The sequence below is a fragment of the Podarcis liolepis genome, assembly GCF_965112155.1.
Source record: "Podarcis liolepis genome assembly, chromosome: 4".
Taxonomy (NCBI): domain Eukaryota; kingdom Metazoa; phylum Chordata; class Lepidosauria; order Squamata; family Lacertidae; genus Podarcis; species Podarcis liolepis.
The window spans coordinates 33,237,257-33,263,645 of NC_139558.1; the positions used below are offsets into that span (position 1 = coordinate 33,237,257).

Consider the following 26,389-nt stretch of genomic DNA (forward strand, 5'->3'; position numbering starts at 1 on the left):
GTGGTATATTAATTACATGACAACAAAAGACAAAAACAAACAAAAACCAGAAGCCACACCACCAAGGGGTTTTCAGCCTCCTTTACTAGCACAGAACATATAGCTGGAAGAGGGTGAAAGATACCCATCCTCTGGGAGTCCCAAGATTTGGCTCTAAAATAGCTCATTTCATGACACTGGCCTCCATTTGAAGAGTGAGCTGATGGCATAATGCAGGGAGCTAAGCCAATTGCATAGCCAGAGCAATATTAGGTTGGTAGGCATCAACACTGCTGCCATTTGTATGGACTCTATTGCTGAAAAAATCTTGTGAAAGGTCCAAATTGAACTTGCACCATTGAGAGAGAATCCATAGGACTTAAGACATCTTGCGAGTTACCTCAGAACGTTAAAAACCCATGTTGTCTGGTAGACTGAAATAGATGCTTAGTTATTTAATATTGATTTATCTGCAAAGAACGGGCAAAAATTATATTAGGGAGCAGTGAGATTAGTATACACACGCTGAGCACAATCTACAGAAAAACAAGCATGGTTTTAGAATTACTTTCAAGGAATAAATTTGCCATTAGATCCAATAATATTTACGTTAACTTTCAGAAAGCACACACTAATTATTTTACACAATATTTTTTTGTGTGCAACAGCCACAACTAGAATAAACTACGTGAAGTACTGGAAAGTTTTGTTAAGTTAATTTAGAAGCACAAGGGGAAAATAAATTACATGAATATGCTACGTCAGCACTAACAGAAGGAAAGTACAGTCATACCTTGGGTTACAGATGCTTCAGGTTGCGTTTTTTCGGGTTGCGGACCGCCGAAACCCAGAAGTACCCGAATTGCTCTTTGCGCATGCACAGATGCGCCACTGCAGGTTGCACACACTGTGGGTTGCGAGCCTGCATCCCGCACGGATCACGTTCACCACCCGGGCGTCCACTGTAATGCTGTAATCATTATGTTCATGTGTACAGAATTCTTTGAAACAGTTAAATTAATAAACCACATCTACAAATCTGATTAATAGAGTCAATTTATTGTAGAAAATATTGAACTAAGTCTGTATATGCGTGTGTGTTCATGCACATATACACACACACATTTTAAAACATTTAATAAAATACTATTTAAAAAATTGAAAAGCGCACTCCACTTTCTCTAGATTGTACTGGTGCATCGTAATAACTCTGCTAGCTTTTGTGCCATTTGCTCGGGGCAAGATGCAAGAACAACAACATAGTGGCGTGTGTACCAAGTAATTTGATAACTTGCTGTAGATTCTTAGAAGTTCTGTTGGGTCAGACTGGAGTGGAAACAATGTGCACTAAGTTCTGGGAGGAATAGGATCCTGGAGCAGATGGTGTCTTTTCTAGTCATTCCTCAAAGGGAACTCTGCCTTTGGCCTAAACCCAATAGTCATCTACTGTACATGAGATTCATAGGAAAGTGATGGCACCCTCGCTGCTCCATCATCCCACTGTGATATGGCCACAATCTTTAATATCAATTCATTTCTACACTCATGTAGTCCTATACATATTTCTCTTGAGTACTGAAGGATGCTGTTTACCATTCTGCAAACTTTTAAAGATATAATTATATAAATTAACATCATTACACTCCATTACTCCTTCTATGGCAAAGCAGCCAGTTTTAAAAACCACCACGGGGGAATTGGGGGAAAGGAGTAATGCTTTGCAGAAAACCCTTCCCTTCCACCCTCCAAAATAGTCGCCTATTAGTACAGTGTAAGTGATTTTCTTACTAAATTTATATTTTCCCCAAAACCTTGTTTTAAAGACTTGCTATTTCAAAGAAATTGCTTACAGACTACCTTGTATCTAACAATGAATACAATTTGGCCAGAAGGTGGTGCTGTCGATCTACAACTGCAGCTTTGGAAAAAGAACTGTAGCTTAGCAGCAAAGCGTTCCACGTTCAATACCTGGTATCTCCAAGTAAATCTGGAAAAAGATTCTGGTCTGAAACAATGGAGAGTCACTGCCAGTCAGTGTAGAGAACACTCTGCTAGATTGTCGGATGACCCGACTCTCAACAAGGCAGCTTCCTTAGTTCCCCAAAACCAGTCCCTTACGGCACAGAAAATTTAGTCTTATTTCTAAATCAAGAAAAAGGAGGGAAGAATGTTACGTTGCAGCATTTATTGTAAAACCTGCTGACCTTGCAATATTGTTTCCATTGCCAGCTCATTTTTGGTTGTTTTCCCTGCACAGAAAGGACACTGCCGGGGAGTTTATATGGTTCATTAGGAAGTAGTTTCAAGATAGCACTTCAGCAGCAAAATATTGTCATTGTACATTTTAGTCTCACTGTTTCACCACACTTCCCTAGGCAGTGAAAAGCTCCAGGGGCAGCACTATCCAGGGGCTGGCTTTACTTGGAGATCACAACGTTTTGTAATATTTGATGTATAAATAAAGGAAGCAGAGCATTCATACAAGCAGCAAATCCACTGTCCCATTTCAGACTTCCAGAGTGAGGCACCCCAAGATGCTTCAGCAATTTGCCTTTTATCACCTGCATTTTTGTTTCTTTCCTTCCTTTTTCTCTCACTTCCTCTTAGCCCTACCCATCAGAGCCACTCCCAGCAGGGAAAGGGAGAGAAAAAACGATGTTACTTCCCTAGTCCCATTGGTTCCTCCCGTTCAGAGCTCTCAAGGAAGATCTTCAGCTACTTTCTAGCCATTAGCTGAGGAAGAAATCATTAACCACCCACCTCAAATCATTAGCCTTCCTTCAACTTGTCTCAGGACTGTTAGGACAAACCAAAGTACGAAAGTAGTGGGCAAACTTTCAAGTTTTCCTGAAAGCTGGATGGAGAGAGAGAGAGGAGAGGGAAAACAACAGGACCAACCAGGCTGTACTACTACTACTACTACTACTACTACTACTACTACTACTTCTATAGCTAGGATAGCTCAGTCAATAGAGCATGACACTCTTAATCTCAAGTCCCAAGTTGGACAAAAGATTCCTGTGTTGGACTAGATGATCCAATGAGTTCTATGAGTCTATACCACCCTTCATCCAAAGATCATGGATATATATATATACAGTGGTACCTCGGGTTACATACGCTTCAGGTTACAGACTCCGCTAACCCAGAAATAGTACCTCGGGTTAAGAACTTTGCTTCAGGATGAGAACAGAAATTGTGCTCTGGCGGCACGGCGGCAGCAGGAGGCCCCATTAGCTAAAGTGGTGCTTCAGGTTAAGAACAGTTTCAGGTTAAGAACGGACCTCCGGAACGAATTAAGTACTTAACCCAAGGTACCACTGTATACCCAGAAAACATGTAACATTATAACAAATGAAAACAATATTCCCGCCCCCGTTAGAAAACTATAATTGTTTAATTAGCCAAAGGCCTGGGAGAAGAGGAATGTTTTTGCCTGGCGCCTAAAGATATGTAACAAAGGTGCCAGGCGAGCCTCCTTGGGAATTACAGGTAAAAAAAGAGAGAAAGAAAACCAAAACAAATTGTCATGCTTTACCATCAGAACCACAACACACCAAGTAATCTTTCTAACTGTGTAAACTTGACTTGCAGCAACCTGGACTAAGCAAGAAGTGTGACAAAATGCCTCCTTGGACCAAGCTGCTAAAAGAAATAATTGAGATAAATTCAGAAACATATTGCACATTTATGTGTGCTTTACTTGCCATTCCCAGCTGCAGTCTTGTCTTGAGCCCCAAGTTGCTTTTCTCATACTTTTACCATCAGCTGCATACATGTCTCAAGAGCACAGCGTAACTGTAGGAACAACCTTAGAATTATTGTGCTTCCAAAGAGTTGACGCCAGCATGCCAAGTAATGGCCTTTCTGCAGCCTGACAAATTGCTTGCTTGTAACTAAGTGCCTCTGTCACTGGAATCCACTTTGGAGTCTGCATTTGGCTGCGCCGCCTTCTTCCAGGCATAAAGGCACTGTCATCATACTTGCTAATGCACTAATACTAAACTTATTAACACCTGCTGTTTTACTGCTGGCTGTATTAACACACCACCAGTTCTAAAATGTCTAACTGAGATGACTAAGTGCAGACACATACAGAAAGCAGGAAGGAGCAGCCCCTGCTTCTAGTGAGACAAGATGCATTGCATGCATATGGAGTCATGTTTTGCTAATGCAATTCCACAAGCAGAACAGCAGAATGAAAAATTGGTGGTTGTGTTCATTACTTGATGTCTGCTATAAATGTACATGCTCTATACTGCAATGAACTAATGTTGCCATAGTGAGTACAGTTAATTCTCAGGCAGCAATTGGCTGAGTTCAAAGGGATGAGACAGGCAGGTGGAGAGGTAAAAGAGCAGACCAAGAAACACAGAAGATTCTAGGAAAAGGACATGACCCAGAAGAATGGCATGAAGAGAAAGTCAGGAGGAGAAGGTATAACAATGAGCAGAAATGAGATGTGCAGAAGCAAGGGAGACTTAAATCTGCACATTGATCTGCTATCAGCCAAAATGAAGGCCTCTGGTTTGCTTATAAAACTACACTTTGCTTAGTAAATATTATCCTTACATTCTTCAAGGCAGAAAAACTAGATAGCCCTAACCTTTAAAACCAGTGTTTAAAGGTTGGATCTCCATGTGTGTGCCATCAATGCAGGTACTTGCACCTGCCCCCTTCATCCTTCCTAAAGAGTAAGTTAATGAAAATTAGATACAATATGGATAATGAAATATTTTGTCCCATACAAGTCATTCTTAATTATCAGGTCTCATATACATTATTCTATATGCCAGATTCATTGTAAATAACTTAAGTTCAATTACAAGGGTTCAACCCTGGAGAATTCCACACGCTTGTATTTGTAGCAAAAAGGTGTTCCAGTTCAGTTTTCAGATTACCTTAAAATGCTTCCAGCTGGGCAAGGCTCCTCGGGAAAATATTAAATTTGTACACTGGACTCTCCAGATACGAACTTAATTTGTTCCGGGGGTCCTTACGTACCCCGAAAAGTCTGCAACACGAGGCGCTGCTTCTGCGCATGCATGCATGGCGAAACCCAGAATAATACATTTCCAGGTTTGCCGCGTTCGCAACCCAAAAGTTATGTTACCCGAAGGTAATGTAACCCGAGGGTCCACTGTACTCCAAATGGCATAAAGAATGCTCCCAGAAACTTCATGTGTGAAAGTTTATTCTAGAAGATAAACTCTCTTCTCTTCTTCACTTAAATCAGTTCTTTATCCATCTATCGATATCTATACTGTCTCAGTTAGGACAGGATATCCAGAATTTTAACATAATTAAACCTGTGATCTTGCATATGATTTTGATTGTGCTGTGATAGCTCAGTCAACAGAACATGGGACTCTCAATCTTCATGGTCATGGGTTCGAGCCCGTTGGCCAAAAAAATTCCTGCACTGCAGAGGGTTAGACTAGATGACTCTTGTGGTTCCTTACAATTCTACAGTTCTATGATTCTACTCTGTGCAGAATGCATCACTTTGGAAGGACAAAGGATTGGACTGTGTGGTGTGTGTAAAAAGAGGATACATCTACAGTTTCTCTTTGGTGACTCAGCAGCAGACTAGATGTGCTGCAACAGCTGTCACCAAGCCTACTGCCAGCAAACACACTGTAGCTGCCATTTAGTTTGCATGGCATGGCTATTTTTATACAATGTTTTCCTGTGCTGCTGACGTTCACAGGGACTAGAGTTCACCATAGTCCAACTGTTTTTGTAACAAATGTGCTTAAGGTGGACTGTTGTTCCCATGAACAAAACTTCCAAAGCCTGTCCCGAGATGCCACTAATGATTAGCATGTATATTAAAACTTTTCCAGAAAGGCTGTCAAATCTTTGAAATTCAAACATTCCACAGAAGCACATACGGCAGAAATGAAAAAAAGCATTATTTTATTTTTCAAGTACAACTTGAAGTTGTATTGGTAAGAAAAGCACAAGGAATCTTTTTTTTTCATCCACAAGTATTGGCTATGCACATTTCAGTTCAACTTAAAAATGCATTCAGGTTTACAAATGTACAAACAGCACATAAAATGTATAGTTTGAACAGTATGCGCATACATTTGCTCCTAAGGTTTTTACATTCGTAGAGCCTTTAACAAAGAGAGCCTTATTTTTTAAAAAAATACTCTGCATTTTTAGCACAAGGTGCTCTTAAAAATTATGTTTGAGAGCATAATACTGGGGGGAAATTAAAAACCAAGCACGGTAGTTAAAAATCACTGCATTTTGGAAATTGCCAAGTGTTTAAAAAACAGAATGGGCAGTTGGTAAAAAAAAAAGAAAAAAAGAATATCGTCTTATAGGATTTTTTAACCCACATCCAAACTTTTCCAAGCTGATCAGTAATTTTATACTACCATAATCTCAAGACAGACTTTAAAGTGATGAATGTATGACTAGATTGTAACCATGTTGGGGTCTGAGTAGGAATGGCAGCAAACTGCAAATTATGTTCCAGGCATATTACAGAATTTACCATGATCCAATCTGGACAACAGTCCCTTTGTTCTTAATTTCCGTTTTCAGGTGGGTAATGCACATTAGGCCAAGGATCTGAGCTTCTTCTCCCGATTGCAGGGCTCCAAATTAGCCAAGGGTTATATGCTTGTCCCAAGTCTTCAGGATTGCTAACTATTGGGGCAGCAGCAGCTGGTGGAGGGGTGTTTTCACTCCCAAGATCAATACCTGGCAACGTGTTAGCTGGAGTGTTGAAAGGAAGGCTACTGTTCAAATTACTTGACCAAATGGAACTGCTGAACGGAGTGGTGGTGGTAGACCACAGGCCGCTTGGGTTCCCAAGGATAGACTATATTAATAAAAAACAAAATAAGGACAAGAGCTATGACACACAAGTATTCAATACTACCAGGAAAAAGAGAGCACCATACGGAGTAGTAGACATACATACATACATACATACATACATACATATTCATATACTTACTGAAGTGGTGTGAGTTGGGGATCCTGAACTTGTGGGCCAGGGAGGTATCAGATCTGTAGCTGAGGAGTCCCAGATGGATGAAGGAACATTACTAAGCTCAGTCCAGTTTCGTTGAACATCTGGACTATAAACAGACTGTGACAGCCCAAGCTTGCTGAAAACTTCTAAGTTGAGGGAATGGAGAATAAGACAAAACATCCATGTTACATTCTGTCTTGCAAAACCTATGCACAATATTATTTTTCATAGATGAAATCAACAGCTATACACACACAAACATGGAAGCAGAAGAATGCATATCCTGCCCAAGTCAAGGCTAAGCCAATGTCTGGCTTAGTATGTTCGCTGAATGCAGGCTTATGAGCTCTTCAGACTAAGTGCAAGACTAATTGGGAGAGGGCTTAAGGATGATCCCAGCTTTGGAAAACATGCAAAGCCAAACTTTGTGTTGGCTCAGCACAGTGTGGCAGCAAAAAGGGCCAGGAAGAAGTAAGGCAGCTGCAAATTCATATTAGGGGTCCATATATTTGTGCATTCATGCTGAGCCAGCATTTGGCTTAGCCTGATTTGCAAGCCAGAACACAAGTGCTAAACAGCACAACTAAGTGAGAAAGAGCTGCCCATACAGCAATCCAGTTGAATGATCCAGTGTTTGCTCTGATCTTTTATGTGAAGGACTGTCATTACTAGATCATTGGGATGCTGTGCCTTCTCTATTTCTTGCTCTGAGCAACCATATCTGAGGAATAATTCTTCTAATAGGAGAGCTTCCTTTGAACATTTTTAAACACTAGCTGCCCCAACAAAGCTTACTGATTTTATGGTGTTTTGTTTTGTTTTTGCTGTTCTGTGGGACCAGACTCTATAAACTCAAATATACAATTCTTGGGACAAACACTGAACTTTGACAGCTGTTTCAAAAAAGTTATTAAGTCTCCCTAACCATTTCATAAATCTCCATGCTTTATTTGCTGAGAGGTTTTATTTCCTACAGCAATTTGGAGATTCTATACTGAGGCATAGTTTCCCATTGATCATGATCCCCCTATTTTATTATTGCCCCACCTTTGATCTCTTTGATCATCAGACCTCCGATGCGGGTGGTGAGTAAAACCCTGCTCTTTTCTCCCCTTGGGGAGAGGACACCTCCATCTCCCTCCATCATGTTGAACTCTAAAGCAGTCTGATGCGCAGTTAACACACTGGGAAGTTCCTCACCTCACTCTCCACTGTTTGCAATGGTAACTGACAGGTAGCTCAATCAATAAAACTGAAATAAATTGGCATGCCACTAGAATCTGGCTTTTATTTATTTATTTATCTATCTATCTCAAACATAAACACACCCACCCACCCCTGGTATATTGAAGTGTGTGATTATTTATGTAATTAAGGGGGAAAAGATCATTTTTTGTTAAAAGAAAAGGTATCTTTAATATTATATGTCATTCTTTATTTTTCAAGACATAACACTACCAAAAACATTTCTCAAAGTAAGTGAGCTTCATTACATTAGGAAAGATTGGCCAGTGTAGCCAATTGAGAAATATGGCATATCGTTCTGTTCCTTTTTTAAAAAACTACTGTAACATACCACTCACCTCCAGTTAAGTTAAAGGAGTTTCCAAATGCTGAGAAGGAGTTGAGGGGTGTGAAATCTGGGCTGCTAGGATTGCTTATAGGACTCCACAAACCAGAACTAAGTGTAGCAGAGGAGAAGAGGTTTTCATTAATAAGGTCACTTCAGCATGAAGACCACCAAAACACAGCCAAATATCATATGGACAACAAATAATGATTTTAACACACTCTCAATTTTGACAAAAAATGCCAAGGGTGAATCCCCGACACTTATTATTTACAGGTATGTGCCAGTGAGTTTTGTAGCTTAAAGTAGGCCTACAGTCACATCCTTAATTAACTAAGTTAACTAAAATGTCTTTTTTTTTTTTTAATGCCCACACATCTGAGAAGTGCACACTTGGTCCCCATCTTTCAGTATCTTATGAGAAGAGGAAATGTTGGACTTCAGTTTTGTTGTTTTATTGTCAAATTACAAACATGCTATGCTATGCTAAACAGCAAGCATCCAAATTTTAAAACATTTTTTTTTAAATAAAAAATAACACGGAATGGAAGGGTTTTTTTTGGATAGGCAAATTATGAAGTGAGGATTTTTAATGGACATATTCTTCTAACTGGGGTGCAAGAGGGAAAGCAGCTTTTTACCATATCCACCACTGTTGAGCCTCTGTTTCCAAAGGATTAATTCAAGTTACCTGTCAGAGCCGTCACTGTCAACGGTTGTGTGTGAAACATTCATACAGCCAGATGCCTCGCTCTTCATTGGTGAAGGTTTTGCTAGGCCACTGCCACCTGTAACAATGGAGTTTAAATGAGCATATGAAGATAGCAGAACAATCACATCCTCAAATAGCCATAGCTTTTTAATTCCTGTGCTTTACCTGGGCTCTTGTCATAACCAGCAGCTACAGCAGCAAATGTAGGGTTTCCATTCCTGCCAGGGAGAGAAGCTGTCTTTGCCACCTTATGTTTGGCACCACTGAGCACCTTGCTTTTCGGTTCACTGAAAGAAAAGAAGGAGGGGGAGGGATGTGGTGTTCTTTAGAGCTTACCTGAACTGGATTTTGCCATGAAGTTAATATGCTAGGGTTTGGATATTTCAAGGCAGTGATCTAACATCACCGGTTGCCTTGTCTGAGATATTATTATTATTATTAACTAAATTTGTATACCGCCCTATACCCACAGTCTCAGGGTGGTTACAACATAAAATCACAATATAAAAATACAAAATACATAATAAAATTAAAAACAAAAATAACCCAATAAAGCCTCCCTACCCAACACATTTTTAAAAGGCATTTGATGTCAATCAGCCAAAGGTTCGGTTAAAGAGGAACAAATCTGTGAATTATGGGCTTAGTACCAATCTGGTGATTTGGATACAGCCTAACTAAGGGCTGACACAGATATTGTGTCCTGAAACCTATTTTTTTTTTAGTTTTTGAATAGGAAAACATCCACATTTTTTATTCACCACTTCTGACACTAAGTTCTAGCCAAAACCATCCTGAGATGTGTATGCAGTGAGCTAGGATTGCTTCTACTGCCGAAGAGTGTATGTATCTCTAAGCATATCAAGAGAGTATAATTTCTTGTCTTTGCTCCTGACTGCTGTTCAGACCTAGGTTTGGATCTTGGCCCCCAACAGAAGTTATACAGAAAACTGGACCTTGGGTTCATCCCAATAGATTGTGTCATAAACTAGGAAGGAAAAAAGTTAACAACTCGTTTTTGTTGAAAGTTGGAACTCAAAATGGTAATGCAGCTAAATAAATAAAAAAACAACACAAGTTTCTTGCCTTCAGATGTTGAGCTTGGTTATGCAGTGACCACCTGAACTTACCTGCAGTTGTTCACAATACTGCTATAAGTGCTTCGGGGCACAAAGGCCAATGATGCAGGGGGTGGAGATGGCGAGGCAGGAGTTGGTGAGGTCTGTCGTTGTTTCAAGAAAGCATCTGCACTAAGGGTTTGTAGGGACAGCTTATAAAGGTTGTCAGTAGCTGGGAACCAGAATAAGAGATATCTTATTTTTATTACTTCATAGTACAAAGTCTTGAAACAGTTACTTGTGGTTGTATCCAGTGCTGCGCCAGGCGTTCTGCTGGTACAATGGGACTTCCATTTCCTCCCCCTACAAAAGCACACACCCTGCTTTGGAGGGGGTCCCCTCCTCTGCTGGAAATGATTTCGAGGGTGTGTGCAGCTGAAGGGGGCAGGAGAGGAGGATGGGGACATTGCAGCACTGGATTAGCCTCATGAACTTTTAAAATAAATAAATAAATAAATAAATAAATAAATCAGTCACAAATTAAATCTCCCACCAGGAGAGCAGATTTTAATACTGTTAACTTATTCCAACTCTGATAATGTTTCAGGCAACTACAAGTTTCAGTTTGGTGCCCAGTAAGTCAGATATTCTGCACCACCTAAAGTGGCAAAGTTGAGATTGTCAAGTTCTGCACTTCTAACCTTAAAAAAGGAACTAACTCTAGGGCTGCCATACATGCAGAATTCCCCGGACATAGCTGGGATTCGTCCATCAAAAATGGTGTCTGGGCGGAATTTTCAAAAATTCAGAAGGTTAAAAACTTATCCTTTTTGGGGGGGAAAAAGATCAACAACTTTTGTGTCTGGATGTTCGCTTTTTGAAATATGGCAACCCTAACTCTCACTCATGCACATTACTAAAACAGTGCTGAAGTGGGGACAGGAGGAGAAAATGCCTTTGACATACGCAGACATTTCCCCACCCCTTGCTTGTAAGAAGAGGTGAATACCCAAACTAGGAGGTTTTGTGATTTGGATACTCTTGGGACCTCCCATTACCCTGGTAAGAGTACAAGCCAAATCCCACTGCCAGTCTCTCTCTGGCCTAACATCTCCCTGAGTTGGGAAGGGAGTAGTAATGCCTAAACAGACTCTTACAGATCACTCAGTATAACTGCTCTGCTGTAGATGCTGCAAAGGCAGAGTGGGTAAAAAGCCCCTGTACAGGGAAGGAGCACCCCACAAGGGGCATTTTCTCAGTGGAGAAGCCACACAAGTAGTATAACATAAAGTACCTGGAAACAATCCTTTCCCCAATCTCTCTCTTGAGGAGTTTTATTATTATTTAGTGTGCTTATATACCACTTAATAAATCCAGTTTGTTACAAATCACAGAACACAAAGTTTATTATCAGCAATGAGTTCAGGGGACAGCAGTTGGACAGCAGAGGCATCTTATCCAAACAAGCCCTCCGTTATCCCTTTGTGCCAAGAACTCTGTGACAATCATATGCTATTCACAAAGAACTGCGTTCAAATAGAAAAAGAAATCAAATCCTTTGTTACTGAACTGATTCACTGCCCATAAGCTTATTGCTAATGTTAAATTAATGCCCAGAGTACTTACAGCTGCCTGCCTTGTGAATTGGCACTGAGTCCCACTCTGGTGGTGGTGAATCTTTTTCTCCTTCGGAGCTGCTGGTATTGCCCAGCTCCTGACCAGAACCACTGGAGAAAAACTTTGCTAGTGAAGATGGCCTATTATCCATCAGCTTCATATTGATACCTGCAAACAAATATTATTATTATTGTTATTATTATTATTAATAGGAAGAAGAAACAAAAAATAAACCTGTAGTTTGTAGGGCATACAGCACTTCAGCCCTCAAGTACAGCCAGTGAGGAACAGCTAAAACTAAAGTTTCAGAGGTAAATCTTAATTAATAGCTGAACAGCCAAAGAATACCTTTTGTTTTCTGGAGGTTTCTTGGTTTGAACCCATTTGCGAACATATGCTGAGAAGACAACTTGGATGAAAAGCTTTTGTGCTGCTTATTTTCGAGAGATGAAGGACATGACATCTCAAAGGAACTGTAATAAAAGTATGATCCAAAAAAAGTTATTATTTCTAACAGTTTGACCAACAAAGTAAGCTCTTGCATACATAAAAGTGCACAGAAGAGAAACAGCTTTCTCTACTCTTCTCCAAGCCAACTCCCTTTGTCTTAACTGTTAGGAAAAACAAATGGAGAAGTGTCTCTCCAAATCTATTTGTCTAACTTCTTGCTTACAAAAAAAAAGCAGGCTTCTTATTGTGCAGAGTTTCCCATAATTACAAGGTTTCCCCTTTCTGTTCAGTTTCTATTATCTATCATTCTTCTTGTGCCCAGGCACTACCACTTCCTTTTCTTCAGCCACGTTAACAGAGAAGAAATGGTAATTATTGCAGCGTGTGACACATTTCTCTCAGCTGACTGATGCAAAGTTCTGCTGCCAGGAACTTTATTTCCTCATGCCTACTTAGGAAAGCAGTTTGGATGGCATTAACATAGTTCTATGCGTACCTGGATTTCACATCTGTCGGGATTTCTTTCTTGATAAGCGATAGCTTTTTGCTTTTCTGTTTTACTTGGATTTCATTTTCCTGTTTTTCTGGTATTGGCTGTTTTCCCTTTTGCTTTTCTGGCTCCTACAAACAGCCAACCAAATCCAAATAAAAATATTAAGTAAACAATAATACTTTAAAAGGAGATGTTTTAAAAAAGGAAGAAAACAGTTCTAGGAACAATATGGATTACAGCTAAATCTCCCCATTTCTTTCACAAAACAGCTTTGATAATTATATTTAAAAATGTAAGCAGAGAGCTTTTCCTTTAAGTTACTTAACTGAAGCTACCAGTTCATTTTGCTATGCTACAAGAAACCTAGAAATTCTACAAATTACTTAGGGATATCTAAGTTTAGATATCCCCATCGTTCTGCCCACCCCCATCGTTCTGCCCGGATGCTGAGGTCCAGCACCGAGGGCCTTCTGGCTGTTCCCTCATTGCGAGAAGCAAAGCTACAGGGAACCAGGCAGAGGGCCTTCTCAGTAGTGGCACCCGCCCTGTGGAACACCCTTGCATCAGATGTCAAAGAGATAAACAACTACCTGACATTCAGAAGACATCTTAAGGCAGCCCTGTTCAGGGAAGTTTTTAATGTATGACATATTAGTGTATTTTTGGTCTTTGTGGAAGCCGCCGAGAGTGGCTTGGGAAACCCAGCCAGATGGGCAGGGTACAAATAAATAATTTATTTATTTATTTATTTATTATTATTAGTATTATTATTATTATTAGTAGTATTATTATTAGTATTATTATTAGTATTATTAGTATTAGTATTATTATTAAAGGCCAGTTTAGACATGATGCTAAATGCATTATTACTAAGTAGATGTAGCAAGTAGAGTAAGGGGCAATATTCATCAGGACTGCACCAAGGGAGGCAAGGGGTAAACCTCCCCACATGTTATTGTCCCAATGAATTTTGTGCCCCCCTCACCTACCATTATTATTATAATTTTTAAAAACCACACATTTGGTATCTCATCGACTTTTGCTCCCAAATGTTCAATTTTAAAAATCAAATGGTAGATGTGTAATTTCATGAAGTAATTCTACACCAGTCACAGTATCCTTCTAAACTATGTAACAGGGATGGGCCTAGGAGCCAGGTACCACGTTGTGCTAGCTCTGTTTTTTTTAATGCAGGGCAGGTCCTAGGAGGTTAGGTTGAAAGACAAATGTTCAACTTTTTGGGTTGTGCTCCCCTCAAAAACTAGTTTCATGGTTGGAGAAAGCATTTCTGGCCTTGTTCCTAGATTGCCAGAAATGCTTTGACACATTTTCAAGTCTGTGTGCGCCTTTCCTGGAGAAGGCAAATATGGCCATTGCCACACAGGCCCTGGTTAAATCCAGATTGAATTACTGAAGTATGCTCTACACAAGGATGCATTTGAAAAGTGACCAGAAAACTTAGCTGGTACAAAATGCTGCTGTTCTAATTTTGTTTAGTCTCATTGGCTCCCAGTTTGTTTCCAAGCCCAGTCTTAAAGTTTGATTACCATCATTGCTAAATGGTTTGGAGCTAGGTGTTTTGAGAAAGGTCATCCTCTCCCACGTGATTCTGACCGTTCACTGAGGTTTTCTGGGAAGGTCCTGTTCTGTATCCTACTGCCTTCAGAGATGGTAGGGATGCATTACAGGACTTTTTCAACCCAACTGTGTACCTTCCTGCTCAAGGAGGTTTGCTTGGCCTTTTCTCTTGAATCAATGCTCAATAAATGCAGCATTGTTTCATTGTGCTTTTGGTTTTACAAATTAGGTGGCTGTGTTTTCTAATATTCTGGAGTTTGATTAGGTACATTGTGGGGTTTTTTTCTGCTTCTGCTTTTGAGTTGTTTCCATTACCAAGTTGTTAACAATTCTTGTGAGCAGCCTTATGGGGGACACTTTGTGGGGAAGAAGTGGAGTTTAAATCTCTTCAGGAATAAATATAGTGGCGAGTTTAAAGTATGAAACCCCCAGACCCATCATCTTCTCTCATCTGACACCCCTTTCTAAAAAAATGTCTACCTCTTTCAGAAGTGCTTCTGTGTCGGGGTTTGAAGTTTCTGTGGTAGTTGAAGAACTGTCATCATCTGCAAGAGAATCCTTCAGTTCATCTTCTTGTTGCTTTCCCTTTCCTCTTCTCTCCTTTTCTTCCCGCTTCTTCTGGGGTTTAGATTTGCGTTGAAACGGTTTTCCTTTCCCTGGGGTATTAAAGGCAGCTTCCAATTAGCAACAGCTGTGATCTGTGACAGCTGTAGAGAACAACACCCTTTCATCACCGTGATGTACCTGGGACAAAGTCCACTAGGAACATCATACACTAGACCAGTACACTTCAGTGGAGGAAAATTCCGGGCACACCGCACTCCAGGTCAGCTGTACTACTTCATGCAGGATGCAATTCATTTCAGAGCCACTTTCTGATGCTGGTGGTATCAAATTTAAGGAGTCTAAGGGATTTCACACACCTTACTGTGTTTTACAGGTACTGGCCACTGATAATATGCAGTTTCCCTTAGCTTTCTGGCTACAATGTGCTAACAAAGGAACTACTGCACAATTGGTATGTTACTGGTAATCCCTATAAAATATAACTATGAAGAAAGCAAAATGCAGAGTATGTACCCCCACCCCAAACTTATACCCCACATTTTCCCTGCCGGGCCTGAAGGCAGCTTACAGATAAAAACAAGAACAACTAAAAATATAGAAAAAGCAACCATTAAAATACAATTAAACATTGACAAAAATAGAATTAAAGCTATATACATATATAAAATATGTTTAAAACATAATAATTATTTCTGCTTAACACACCGTCATACATTTTGCACAGGTTCTAGGTTTCAGCATCATATCTATTTCCTTCAGAAATCCTGTATTTTCTATTAGTGTTAGCAAGCAGGCTTTAGTCTGAAAGCATTCAGTACAGAACAGTGGTATTGGATGAGTTGGCTGCTACACAACAATTTCTTACAAGTTTCTACAGGCAGACTTCAACACTGTGTGAGCAACCATCCACTCTTGCAAGGCTACACCTTCGTCTCCTCCCTTCTGCAGGTCCCCCCAACCCTCTGGAGAAGATTTTGAAGGTCTGGGAGGATGTTGCAGAGAGAGAAAGTGAAGCCTTGCTGTGCAACTGGAAGTCTGCTCCTCTTCTGGATGGACAGAGTTGGGTACAACCCTACGTGTTTATCCACGTATTATTACTTTTAAAAAGTCATTCAAGCACAGGAATACTTCAAAATTCTACAGCATTAGTCTGATAAGTCAAGCACAACTCAGGGTGCTTCTTCAGGGTTTGTTTTTCAAACTTTTCTTCCTATTATCTCTGGGTTACATTACCTAAAAATGGGTATTAAGAGTGTAATCCTCAGGAGTCAAAGTACATGAAAAGCGACACAAAACCACTTACTAGCTTTCTTGAACATTTCTTCCTCTATCACTTCCCACACCCCAGCTGTATGTAGTACAAACAGCACCATGATCCGCTCTACCATATGACCTTGTTCACTCCCTGAAGTCATTGGGTCTGGTCCTTGGAGCCAAAAACACTCCCCACCCCCATATTAATCTTTTAACTTAGACTTGACAAACAATAGGAGCATTAGCATGAGGAAAGCAAGTTCACCACCACTCTGCATATGAGCACAGCCTAGTAGAAATTCTCTGACACTTCTCCCCGCTTCTTTAAGTTGCTGGAACTCCTATTCAAATAACCACTGCTAACGGGGAACAGGGAAAGTGTGTGGTCATTTCAAAAGCCTTTACTGAATCCTTTTTTAAAAAAGAGAATTATTTCACATAAGAAGTGCAGAAAGGACAAGTTTCGATCAGAGGTGCATAAATGTCATAGAGGAGGAAACAGATGACAAGAGACTCTTGTCTTGCCTCCCTTAGAGAGTTCTCTCACCCAGCACCTACACCTTTATATGTACACACTTTGTAAGATAGAGTTAATTGGGTGAAGTAGGAGTTTATTACCTTTGTTTTTTGCTACTGGAGATGGGGGCTGCTCTGTAAACACATCTGGGGAAGGGGATTCTGGATGATCAAAGTCTTTGTCCATGGTTTCTATAAGCGCAGCAATGTCGGAATCCTCTGAGCTGTGCCTCGTGTTGCTGGCACATTCTGAATGTGAAGGAGTAGGAAGCTGCGACTGCGGCAGGGAGTTTTCAGTCTGCTGCTCTTGTTGGTGAGGCACTGCTGGTGGCTGTGGCAAATGTTGCTCTAGTAAGACTGGAGCGTGCTGCTGGTTTGAGTGCAGATTTTGTTTTCCACCCCTGGACTTCCTGCCTGCTGTGTGATTCTGAGTTGCAGAACTGGAGTCCAGGAAGAGGGAACCTGCTCTGTTTGTTGACTGTGCAGAACCTGCCTGCATAGAAGTCCTACTAGCAACATTTGAACTGTTTTTATACTTCATGTTTTCAACTTCGACTGAATTTCTATTGCTGTGCAGGTGTACGGATGAATTGCATTGCTTATTACTTCCTGCGTTGGATCGTGATGAGGAACTTCCTGGTCCATAGATTCCTCTGGAAGAGCTGTGGTTCGAATCTGATCCAAGTGCATTCAAGCTGGAAGAAGATCAAATTTGTTTTTACTTCTCATAAATATTTAGTAAAATGTAGCTGCACAGTTCCCAACCTATTTAGCAAAGCATAATAGGAGCTCTTAATGTTTCTAGGTGTATAGTGCTAAACTGGGCCTCAAAACTTGATCAAGAGACAAGTAAGTTATTTCTAAAGCAGCATGTTAACATGCCCTGCTATCAAAGAATAGCTCCTTGCTACAGAGACCAACAAAATTGATATATAATCCCTGTTTTTGCAAAACAGTAATTTACACACCATTCCACACAGGCATCTTCCTGACTCCCATTTTCTTCCTCCTTTATCACAATTTCTTCACTCTTTTCTATTTATGTATTTTCTATGTAATTCTTACATTTAGGTAGTATTGCATAGCAGCTTCCATAGAAGTATGCAATTATCCAAGGACTGCTTTGATGCATTGCTTACTGTGTTATACTCAAGTGCACAATAGATGTGCACGATATCAACTGATGATATACTACTGCACAAATGATGTCTTTTGCAAGCAGAACCACATACTAGTGTTACATTAAGTAGTTAAGTTACCACTTAAACTGCTCCTGAATACAAAAACATAAGACACAATCCCTATATAGTATCAAGATATATCTACCAGTTTCTGAGAATGTTTTAAGATAACAACTATTCACTATTCAAGTATCCATCATGTCTTTTCCAAGCTAATAAAGTCTGAAAGACCATTCTGCATCAGTTGTTTTAAATTCCATAGATATTTTTGCTGCACCTGTGATCTGCTCAAGTTGTGAGGCTAGGAGCCTCGTTTACAAGAGTGACATATACTGGTGAGAAATGCTACTTTGCAAACATCCAATTCATAAGTAAGAGCTTACTTTCCATCAGATGAAATTCCAACTATTCTCCTGAGATCAAATGGCCTTCCCATATCAAAGGGAGGATTGGATGCCTCAAAGGACAAGCGTCGTCTGAATGGCTCCCAAATTCCTTGAGCTTCTAAATAGGCTGTTCCAATTACCAAAAGGAAGAGCACACTGCAACATACAAGCAAGTAAAGCATCAGTGTTTCTGCCATCATAGCATGGAAAAACTGAAGACACAAGGCGAGCCCATCTCTTGTTGGCAAATTAAGAGAAACAATATTTTACTCCCACCTACACAAATCGCAACCCCCCACCATGCTGGTACTGAAATGCCAAGTTCCAGTAACATTTACATACTATATAATTAAGACCTCCATAAGCACCTATTATTGGAACAAGCGTAGACGCTGATCCTGAAAAAGCAAGACTAAATCTGGTAGGAAAAACAAAGGCAACTTGCGAATTATTAAGCTGAAAGTACTGGCAAGCTGCCCAAGAAGCTGAATTCCTAAGTGAGGGACTCCCAGCAGAGAAAGTGCTGTCGCTCAGCAAGTTATGCCCAAACTTAGGATCTGTTTCTCCCAGGAGTTTCCCAGCTTACTGTGTTTGCTGAAATGGGATATGCGGTAAGAAACTGACTCACACTCGTTTCAACTGCTTTTAGCTCATTTGTAAGAAGTTATTAAAATAATAAGACATCTGTCTGTTCAATCTATCTCTCTAAGATCGACTACTATGCGACTCCATGTTTTGCATATACCAACTCTCAACAGAACTGCTACTGGTATATCATGTGCTGTAACTGTCAACAAATTTCCATGTTCATGGGATTTGGAGAGGTTTTCCCACTAGTTATTACAATTAAATGCAGATGGTTATGCAACAGGAGCTAATGAGTTTATTCAGATAAAATGTGACTTTTGCTTTCTGCTGTCTGCATATTCTGGTTGTAAGCCCCACTGCAACACTGTTGACAACCAACATATATTGTTTAGGTAAGATTTCTTACATATGCATATTCAAAGCAAAATATTATGGCATTTTCTTAACATATTTGATTTATTAACATAGAAATACATGTATATTATAAAAAAACTATTAAAAAATATGTATAGTACCTCATTATTCCTGAGACTAATACGTACAGTGCCAGCTCCCAATTGGGCCTGGGCAGAGCTTCTGCACAAGTTGCTAACATATGATAGGGAAGGGATGCATTTAATATGAACATAAACTCAGAACCTCCTGTTGTGGTTAGTTTCAGTTCACGAATGACTCTGGAAGTTGTGAAATCTGGTGTAAACCTGTTGAGAGTAAAGGATTGTTAATGTTTATCTAGATTATATATATACACTTGATAGCAAATCCACACGTTCCAGTTACATTAGAGTCAATCTAGGATTCAACATCCCCATCTATAGCAGATCAAATAAGCCTCTAATAATAGTTACTGCTTGAATTTAGATTAAAGTCATGATGCAAAGATCTTGAAAGGAGAAGTGGGGACTCACATGTGAATTTTTGCACTTAAACACCCCCCATTCCTAACAAAAACGGTTTGATCTAGGCCCAGACCCACTGATTTCAATGGGGTTGTTTAATTATGACTAAATCTAGATTCAAACTCTCTGCAGATTTTAATGCTGCAATTTAATTCTTATAATTTAATAAGTTCTGCACATGCCAATATTAACTGTGCACACAGAGTGCATCTTTATGGGGGTAAGTAGAAATAAAAATCATTTATGGAGATAAATGAAAATAGAAATGTGGTGCTTAGGAATATGATAGAATTATCTCTTATTTGTTAGCACTTGGCTGACAGAGAAAATCAGAGAGCGCCGGGAGAAAATGACCTGAATCGTCAGGCAGGAGAGAAAAAAACTGAAGGGGACTGTGCTCGCCTCCCAGAGTTCTTTGCTCTCCTGTCTCCGTCACGCAATGAGAGTCCTAACCCCAACCCATTCGGCTCTTCAGTAACTGTATCAAATATGATGGTGCGGTTAGTATTTCATGACAAATAAAGAAAATGTAATGGCCATTATCATAAAGGAAAAGACTATTATCTTTGAGACTGATGGGTAGGCTCATGCAACTTATGCTATACACCACTTGACACATACTTCATCTGACTCTAATATAAACTTTTGTTCAAGCATAATTGTTGCTAGGAGAGGGCAGGGAGGGGCCAGAGGAAGTAGGCTCCATGGGTTGTCTCTGCCCCGTGGGCTGCTGGTTCCTTATCCCTCAGGCAGAGCCACTGTGTGCATTATTAAACCAAGATACACATGAGTGTATCTTATATCCACATGTAGCTCTTTTGCTCTTCCCTTCACACAAGTGGGGAGACAAGTAAGTGCATGAAATTCATTCGTATCTTAGCTTGTTGAGAGATATTTGTACATAGCACTGTTACAGCTTACATAAATTTATCTAAACTGAAGGGGTAAACGGCTTGACGGGTTTCATTTACGTAGAAGAAATCTATGTAAAGAAGGTGTTCAGTGTGCTCCAGGAACCTCTGGCAAACTATATAAAAAGAGCATTTTCTATATACAATGCTAGGTACTCCAACCACCCGCTGCCCCATAAACTGAAAATGGTGCCAGTCTTCAACATAAGTTAACTTACAATACGACAATCTCTTTAGAGGCATTGGAACTTAGTGCAAATTCTTTACAGTTAACTACTTTAAATCCATATCCTTCACATGAATATCCACTGATTTCTATGGATTTTATATTAACTTGAAGCTGCCCCGTATTCTCCACCTTGAACGTTCTTTTCAATGTGAAGTTTGGTTCCTTTAATTTCGTTTCTGAAATAAAGAGGAAAACGCAGTTAAAATTAGACTACTATTTAACAAGAAAATGGTGTCAGCATATGGCTCAACTGGTTTCACAAAGCTACTTCAGTTACTTTCACTTCTTTCATTCTTGCTTTTAAAATACGAGATTGTCTAGTTTCTTTCTCACGCACTCTTGCATGGGATTTGATGTTTGGCTTCACCACAGAAGACTTACTTTCAGTGCAGTCTTTTAATAATGCTTCCGTGATTTTAAAGCGTAAAGAACTGCCCGGCCCAGGTGGCTTGCCTGCAATCCTCATGCTCTCTGTTGTTCCTTGTCCTTTAACCATTATAGCTTCTATTACAGTCAAATTATTTCTGTAGGGGAGAAAAGCCAAATAAAGCATTATGAAATTATTAAGAACTCTACTGTTTCTAGCTATATTGGGGTTATTTGATGAGGAAAAGCCAGTAACGAGTTTTATAAAATCAATAAAACAAACTAATACATAGACATTGTCTTTCCCTACTCCACAAATTGATTCTAACTTACTGGTTTTGAAATAAAGCTACTGCTATGGATAAAAGCTATAATGCTAATTTTCTCAAGTTATTAATAAATAATATCATGCATTAACTAAGGAGATGGAGGCCAGGAGCCATTGCATGGCATTCCCCCCCATTAAGTTCCCTGAACAGTAGCAGCAGTGTAACACGTTCCTGGAAATTTATGTGTGTGCTGCTGCTTTGGGGTCTGCTTTTCAAAGGAATCTGTCCTACTGGGTACCACAAGTCGTTGGGCACATCTGAAGTAGCACTTTGTGTGCTATCCTAAATGCTGCTGAACATCTTTTGCCATTTGAACCTTGCTAATTTTTGTGCAAGCCTCGTTTATTTCATGCAGTTGGTGGTTCCTACACAATTGCCTCAGTGCATGGTCAGCTTGCAGGATTAAATTGAGATAAAACATTAAATGAACTAATGAACTTCTAAAAGGAGTGGATACATTCATCCATTCCCATTTGTGTCATCACAGTGGCTTAAAAAGAAGCTGTGACCATGCAAGTTAGTGGGGCCATGTGGTCAGTCAAAATGTGGGTGTGCCTATCCATACACTCCTAGGTGTCCCAAGCTGTTATCCTGCTTCTGGCTCAACATGATCATGGGGATGATTTTGCAGCTGAGCAAGCATGAGCAAAGTCTATGGTGCAGCATCAGCATCTCATAGAGACAGCCAGGTTGTATGAGCTGACCCTTAAGACTTATGTATGTTAAATTACATTGCGTTCAGTTGTATAGAACTTCTCACATATAACCAAACTGCCACTATAGTTCATCTTGAAAGCAATCAATGTGTCCCGCAGATGGCTGGGAAAATGTAGCTCTAAATTTGAACATCCCTGTTAATTAAAGCAATTCCAAAGATCTACCAATACCTGATAATGATTAGCGATGAAACTGTTTTATTAAGAACTGGAGTAAACTTCACTTTGACAGATTTTCTTTCCCCAGGCTTTAAAATTATGTTTAAAACTGACTGCCGAGACAAACCCTCCATAAATCCTGTGGCGCTTTGCAACGCATGACCCTTGAAAGAGGAAGACAAATCAAATTAAAAGGTTAGAAAGTCTGCATACTTTTAATCAGTGCCTAGCTTGTAGCTCTGTAAAACGCTGCATATTTTTAAACTCTCATTTTAAATATATGAAAAGCAAATATATGAACCTAATTCTTATCTATATAGCACAACCTGTGTACCTGACAGCTTTATAGACTAACCAACAAAAGGCAGGTACCTATTACTAAAAGGAGCTTTCAAATCTAAATTTAAATAGGGAGGGAAGGGCTAAGGGAACAATCTAACAGAGAAATCGTAGCAGACTGAGAAGGCACTTAAGTGTCTGGATCACTTGATTGTGATAAAGCAGAGAGAAAGGCAAGGGTAACAAGAGGATTTGCTACTGTAGCCAACTATAAAAGCAAAGGTCATTTCAGGAAGATAAAGAGACTGAACCCCTAACCAACAGCTACAGGCTGCAATCCAATGCACAGGAACCACTGGGATAAAGTGTAAACCGAGGTTGTTCACATGCAGTCAGGTGTTCAGTAAAAGCACTAGCAAAGCTATGGCTTTGTTTCAACCTAACATCCAATTATGGTTTGGCACTACAAGAACTAAGCATTGAACCCATGCCCTTTTTCCTGCTGTGCATGCTCCAATTAAATTAATAGTATTTGAGTGCAAACCATAATTTAGTGGTTTGAATGTAATGGCAGCCTATGGTTTGTGACTATTTTGCAAACCATGCTTATGCTCGCAATAACTGTACTAACAGCAGCTCAGTATTAAGAACTGGGTAGAACTAAACTGGGTTTTAAAGGATTACTTACACAGTTTCGGGAGACTTGAAATTCTAGCGTCTTCAAATTGAAGTTTGCAGGCTTAGTCAAGTTAAACCTGAAAGAAAAGCACATAGTTAGGTGCGGCCGAGTACTCTGGAAAAATATTTAGATTCACTTTAAGAAGAAATAAGATGCACAAATAATTTTTGTTTCTGTTCTGCGGCAATGGCCTGTTGGGATTATATCTGATGGGGGAGAAATGTTGGTTTTTGTTATCATACAATAAAACTATTATGAATACTAGAAATAACATCTTATATGACATACAATACATAATCTTTCTGATAACTGAAGTTGCATGAATTTAATAGAGTAGACTGGTATTTAAATTGCAGGTCTGCCTCAATTCATGTAGAAAGTAGCATTCAAGGGACTCTATTTTAAGAGCATAGAAGATAGGCAAGCACATCTACCTTAAACCCAGCCCTCAACATTATCTCCTTGCAAGCACCACTTTTTACCACCACTTACCGGTCCAATAGCTTATCTACGAAGACTGATGGATTGGAATATAGTGCTATGGGAAGAAGCTGAACAAAAACAGGAACATCTGCTGGATTTTCTAGAATAATTTCTTCCTCCTGGCGGAACAGGTTTAGATTCAGACTTATTGTCCCCAAGTAGCAAATATAGGAAATCATTTTCAATATTAACTTTTGTGTTCTTAGTACTACATTGACAATGCCAAGACTTACAGATGAACTGTTTGTGTTGGTAAGTGAAAAATCCAAATGGCGCAGTGAGCCAAGTAGAGATGGCCATGCCAATTCTGCTGTGATTTTGGAAGTCACAGCCTTCTGGAGATCTGTGTCCACTTCAAATACAGCACTTAATCTAGACCAGCAATGTAATTTAGCATGAAGAAAAATTAATATCAAGCTTCAAAACTAAAACCATAATATTTCATGGAATTCACATGCACATAGACATACTCAGTTTCATGATTCTACATAATAAGGATTTTTAAAAAAACGATAACTGCAGTAAGCTAGGATAATTTCTTCAGTATTCTTGGAGTAGCCTTCAGTTCCATTACAAGTTTATTAGCTGCATTTGGAAGCTAATAAAGCATTGTTTACTGTTTCATTTATATTTTCAACCCATTTATTGACTACTGCAACACTTCTCAAACAATGTTGCCAAGCAATTAAGATTCCCTGAATTTCAGTAACCAACCAGAAAGCCATTCCTTATTTTAAAACACTCACTGATTGCCTGAGTGATCTCTTATTCCAATCCATTCTCTGAACAGATTATCATGCAAATCCCAATCTGAATCCCATGCATCTTCTTGCATAGATGTACTGTGTTGTAATTTTGATTCAGCTAGAAAAGAGAAACATAAATTTCACCTTAACATCTTCAATATCTAGAATGTTAAGAGTGTTTAAAAGATATTAAAATTACTTACCTTTACTCAGAAAAGGCAACCCCACATAACAGTGATTCCCACATTGTAAACCAGGGTCAAAGTAAACATTTGCAATCTGAAAAATATAAGCAGCAGCAACCAAGAATTTAAAAAGACCCCTCTTAGGAATGCAAAACTGTGAAATATCTCTATTTTTAAACATAGTTACGTAATTTTGAATAATATTCATAGTGCTCGAACCTTGGATTTTTTCCCTGGCTCCAGATCTTCTTTGTTACTTCGTAATCTCTTGTAATAAAACCGAACATCTTCTGATAGTGAACGGATCTGTTGTATTTTTACCTTCTGTGAGAAAGAGCTCATGATGCTCAAACTCTGATGAACAGTCTTACCCTAAGAAAGAAAGTATGTACAATTGTGTGGTTATTTTACACATCTTTGTGCCCATGATTGCAAAGTTTTTAGCATCCCTGGTAATATAGATTAAGGTTGCTCTGAGTTATTCCATCTACGTTATTTTCCTATAACCTCCTCATTCAAACCTTTTCAATTTAGAGATACGATACTGCACACATTAAGAAAAAATATCATGCAATGTTACAAGTCAACCAATTGGTTAAAAAATTTTTTTATTTTTTTTAACAGAAATGCCAAAGGAAGGAAACAGACTGAAATGAGGGGACATGTTCTACAGAGGAAGACCAGTCTGTGTTTCCTGTCCTGCATCACAAGTTGTCGATATAATATCATGAGCATTAGCCACTTCCATTATCTGCTCCCACTGTATTCAAAGTTCAAATAAAATCTTATTGCCAGGTTAATTCGTAGGTCCTTCATTAAACACTCAACCAGAAATCACCCCTGTAAATTAGGAACAGAGGGAGGTAAATTCAGTTACTTAAAATTAGCGAGAGTGGCTGCATAAAGGAAAAGCTAACATAGTAATATTTTGCATCTAGAACCTTATACATTTCAGAGGAACTTACTTTAAACATCTCTATAAGGCTCAACTATTTCTCTCACACTTTCTATCCCAGTTCTTAATAGAAAATAAAGCAGGAAGAATTAAACAAAACTGCAGGCTTTAGTCTCAGGAAATAATAAAACGTTTTTCCAGCTCCATGAAGCTACCTTGGACTGAAAATAGTGGTGCATTTTATAGCTACATTATGTGCTCAATGTAGAAAAAAATGTCCCTTCCTCCTCTCTTTTACAATCTAATGGAGTGGCGTATTAAAAAAGAGACTATGAAAAATTTTCTTACCAGAATACAATAAAAATAGCCACCTCCATAAGGCACTCTCAAACAAAGTTCTCTTTCCTCTTTTTTCATTTTTGTGTTTAAAAGGGAATTATAAAGATGCCACAAATGCAGCTGCAAGATTTAAAATGCCACCGTACAAAAACCAGGAAAGGAAGGATAAATAAAAGAGAAAGGGAAAGGACTCTGGATGGTTACCGTATTTTTCGCCCTATTGGACGCTCC

General features: G+C 39.3%; 1 protein-coding gene across 1 annotated transcript in view; it reads right to left on the minus strand.

Annotated features, from left to right (window-relative positions):
* Positions 1 to 5,881: 5,881 nt before the first annotated feature.
* The window catches only part of TMEM131 (transmembrane protein 131), a 152,981-nt gene continuing 132,473 nt past the window's right edge, over positions 5,882 to 26,389 (minus strand). Inside the window, exons 21-42 of the mRNA XM_083501627.1 lie at positions 25,144 to 25,296; positions 24,943 to 25,018; positions 24,740 to 24,857; positions 24,227 to 24,365; positions 24,003 to 24,112; positions 23,520 to 23,586; positions 22,565 to 22,716; positions 21,364 to 21,506; positions 20,972 to 21,158; positions 19,459 to 19,644; positions 18,353 to 18,511; positions 16,891 to 17,483; positions 14,932 to 15,107; positions 12,877 to 13,001; positions 12,279 to 12,403; positions 11,940 to 12,098; positions 10,386 to 10,545; positions 9,421 to 9,542; positions 9,235 to 9,331; positions 8,557 to 8,654; positions 6,956 to 7,119; positions 5,882 to 6,817 (exon numbers count right to left, since the gene is read on the minus strand). Of these exons, the coding sequence (XP_083357753.1) occupies positions 6,521 to 6,817; positions 6,956 to 7,119; positions 8,557 to 8,654; positions 9,235 to 9,331; positions 9,421 to 9,542; positions 10,386 to 10,545; positions 11,940 to 12,098; positions 12,279 to 12,403; positions 12,877 to 13,001; positions 14,932 to 15,107; positions 16,891 to 17,483; positions 18,353 to 18,511; positions 19,459 to 19,644; positions 20,972 to 21,158; positions 21,364 to 21,506; positions 22,565 to 22,716; positions 23,520 to 23,586; positions 24,003 to 24,112; positions 24,227 to 24,365; positions 24,740 to 24,857; positions 24,943 to 25,018; positions 25,144 to 25,296 (3,606 nt within the window). The 3' untranslated portion in view covers positions 5,882 to 6,520. The remainder of the gene's footprint in view (positions 6,818 to 6,955; positions 7,120 to 8,556; positions 8,655 to 9,234; positions 9,332 to 9,420; positions 9,543 to 10,385; positions 10,546 to 11,939; positions 12,099 to 12,278; positions 12,404 to 12,876; positions 13,002 to 14,931; positions 15,108 to 16,890; positions 17,484 to 18,352; positions 18,512 to 19,458; positions 19,645 to 20,971; positions 21,159 to 21,363; positions 21,507 to 22,564; positions 22,717 to 23,519; positions 23,587 to 24,002; positions 24,113 to 24,226; positions 24,366 to 24,739; positions 24,858 to 24,942; positions 25,019 to 25,143; positions 25,297 to 26,389) is intronic.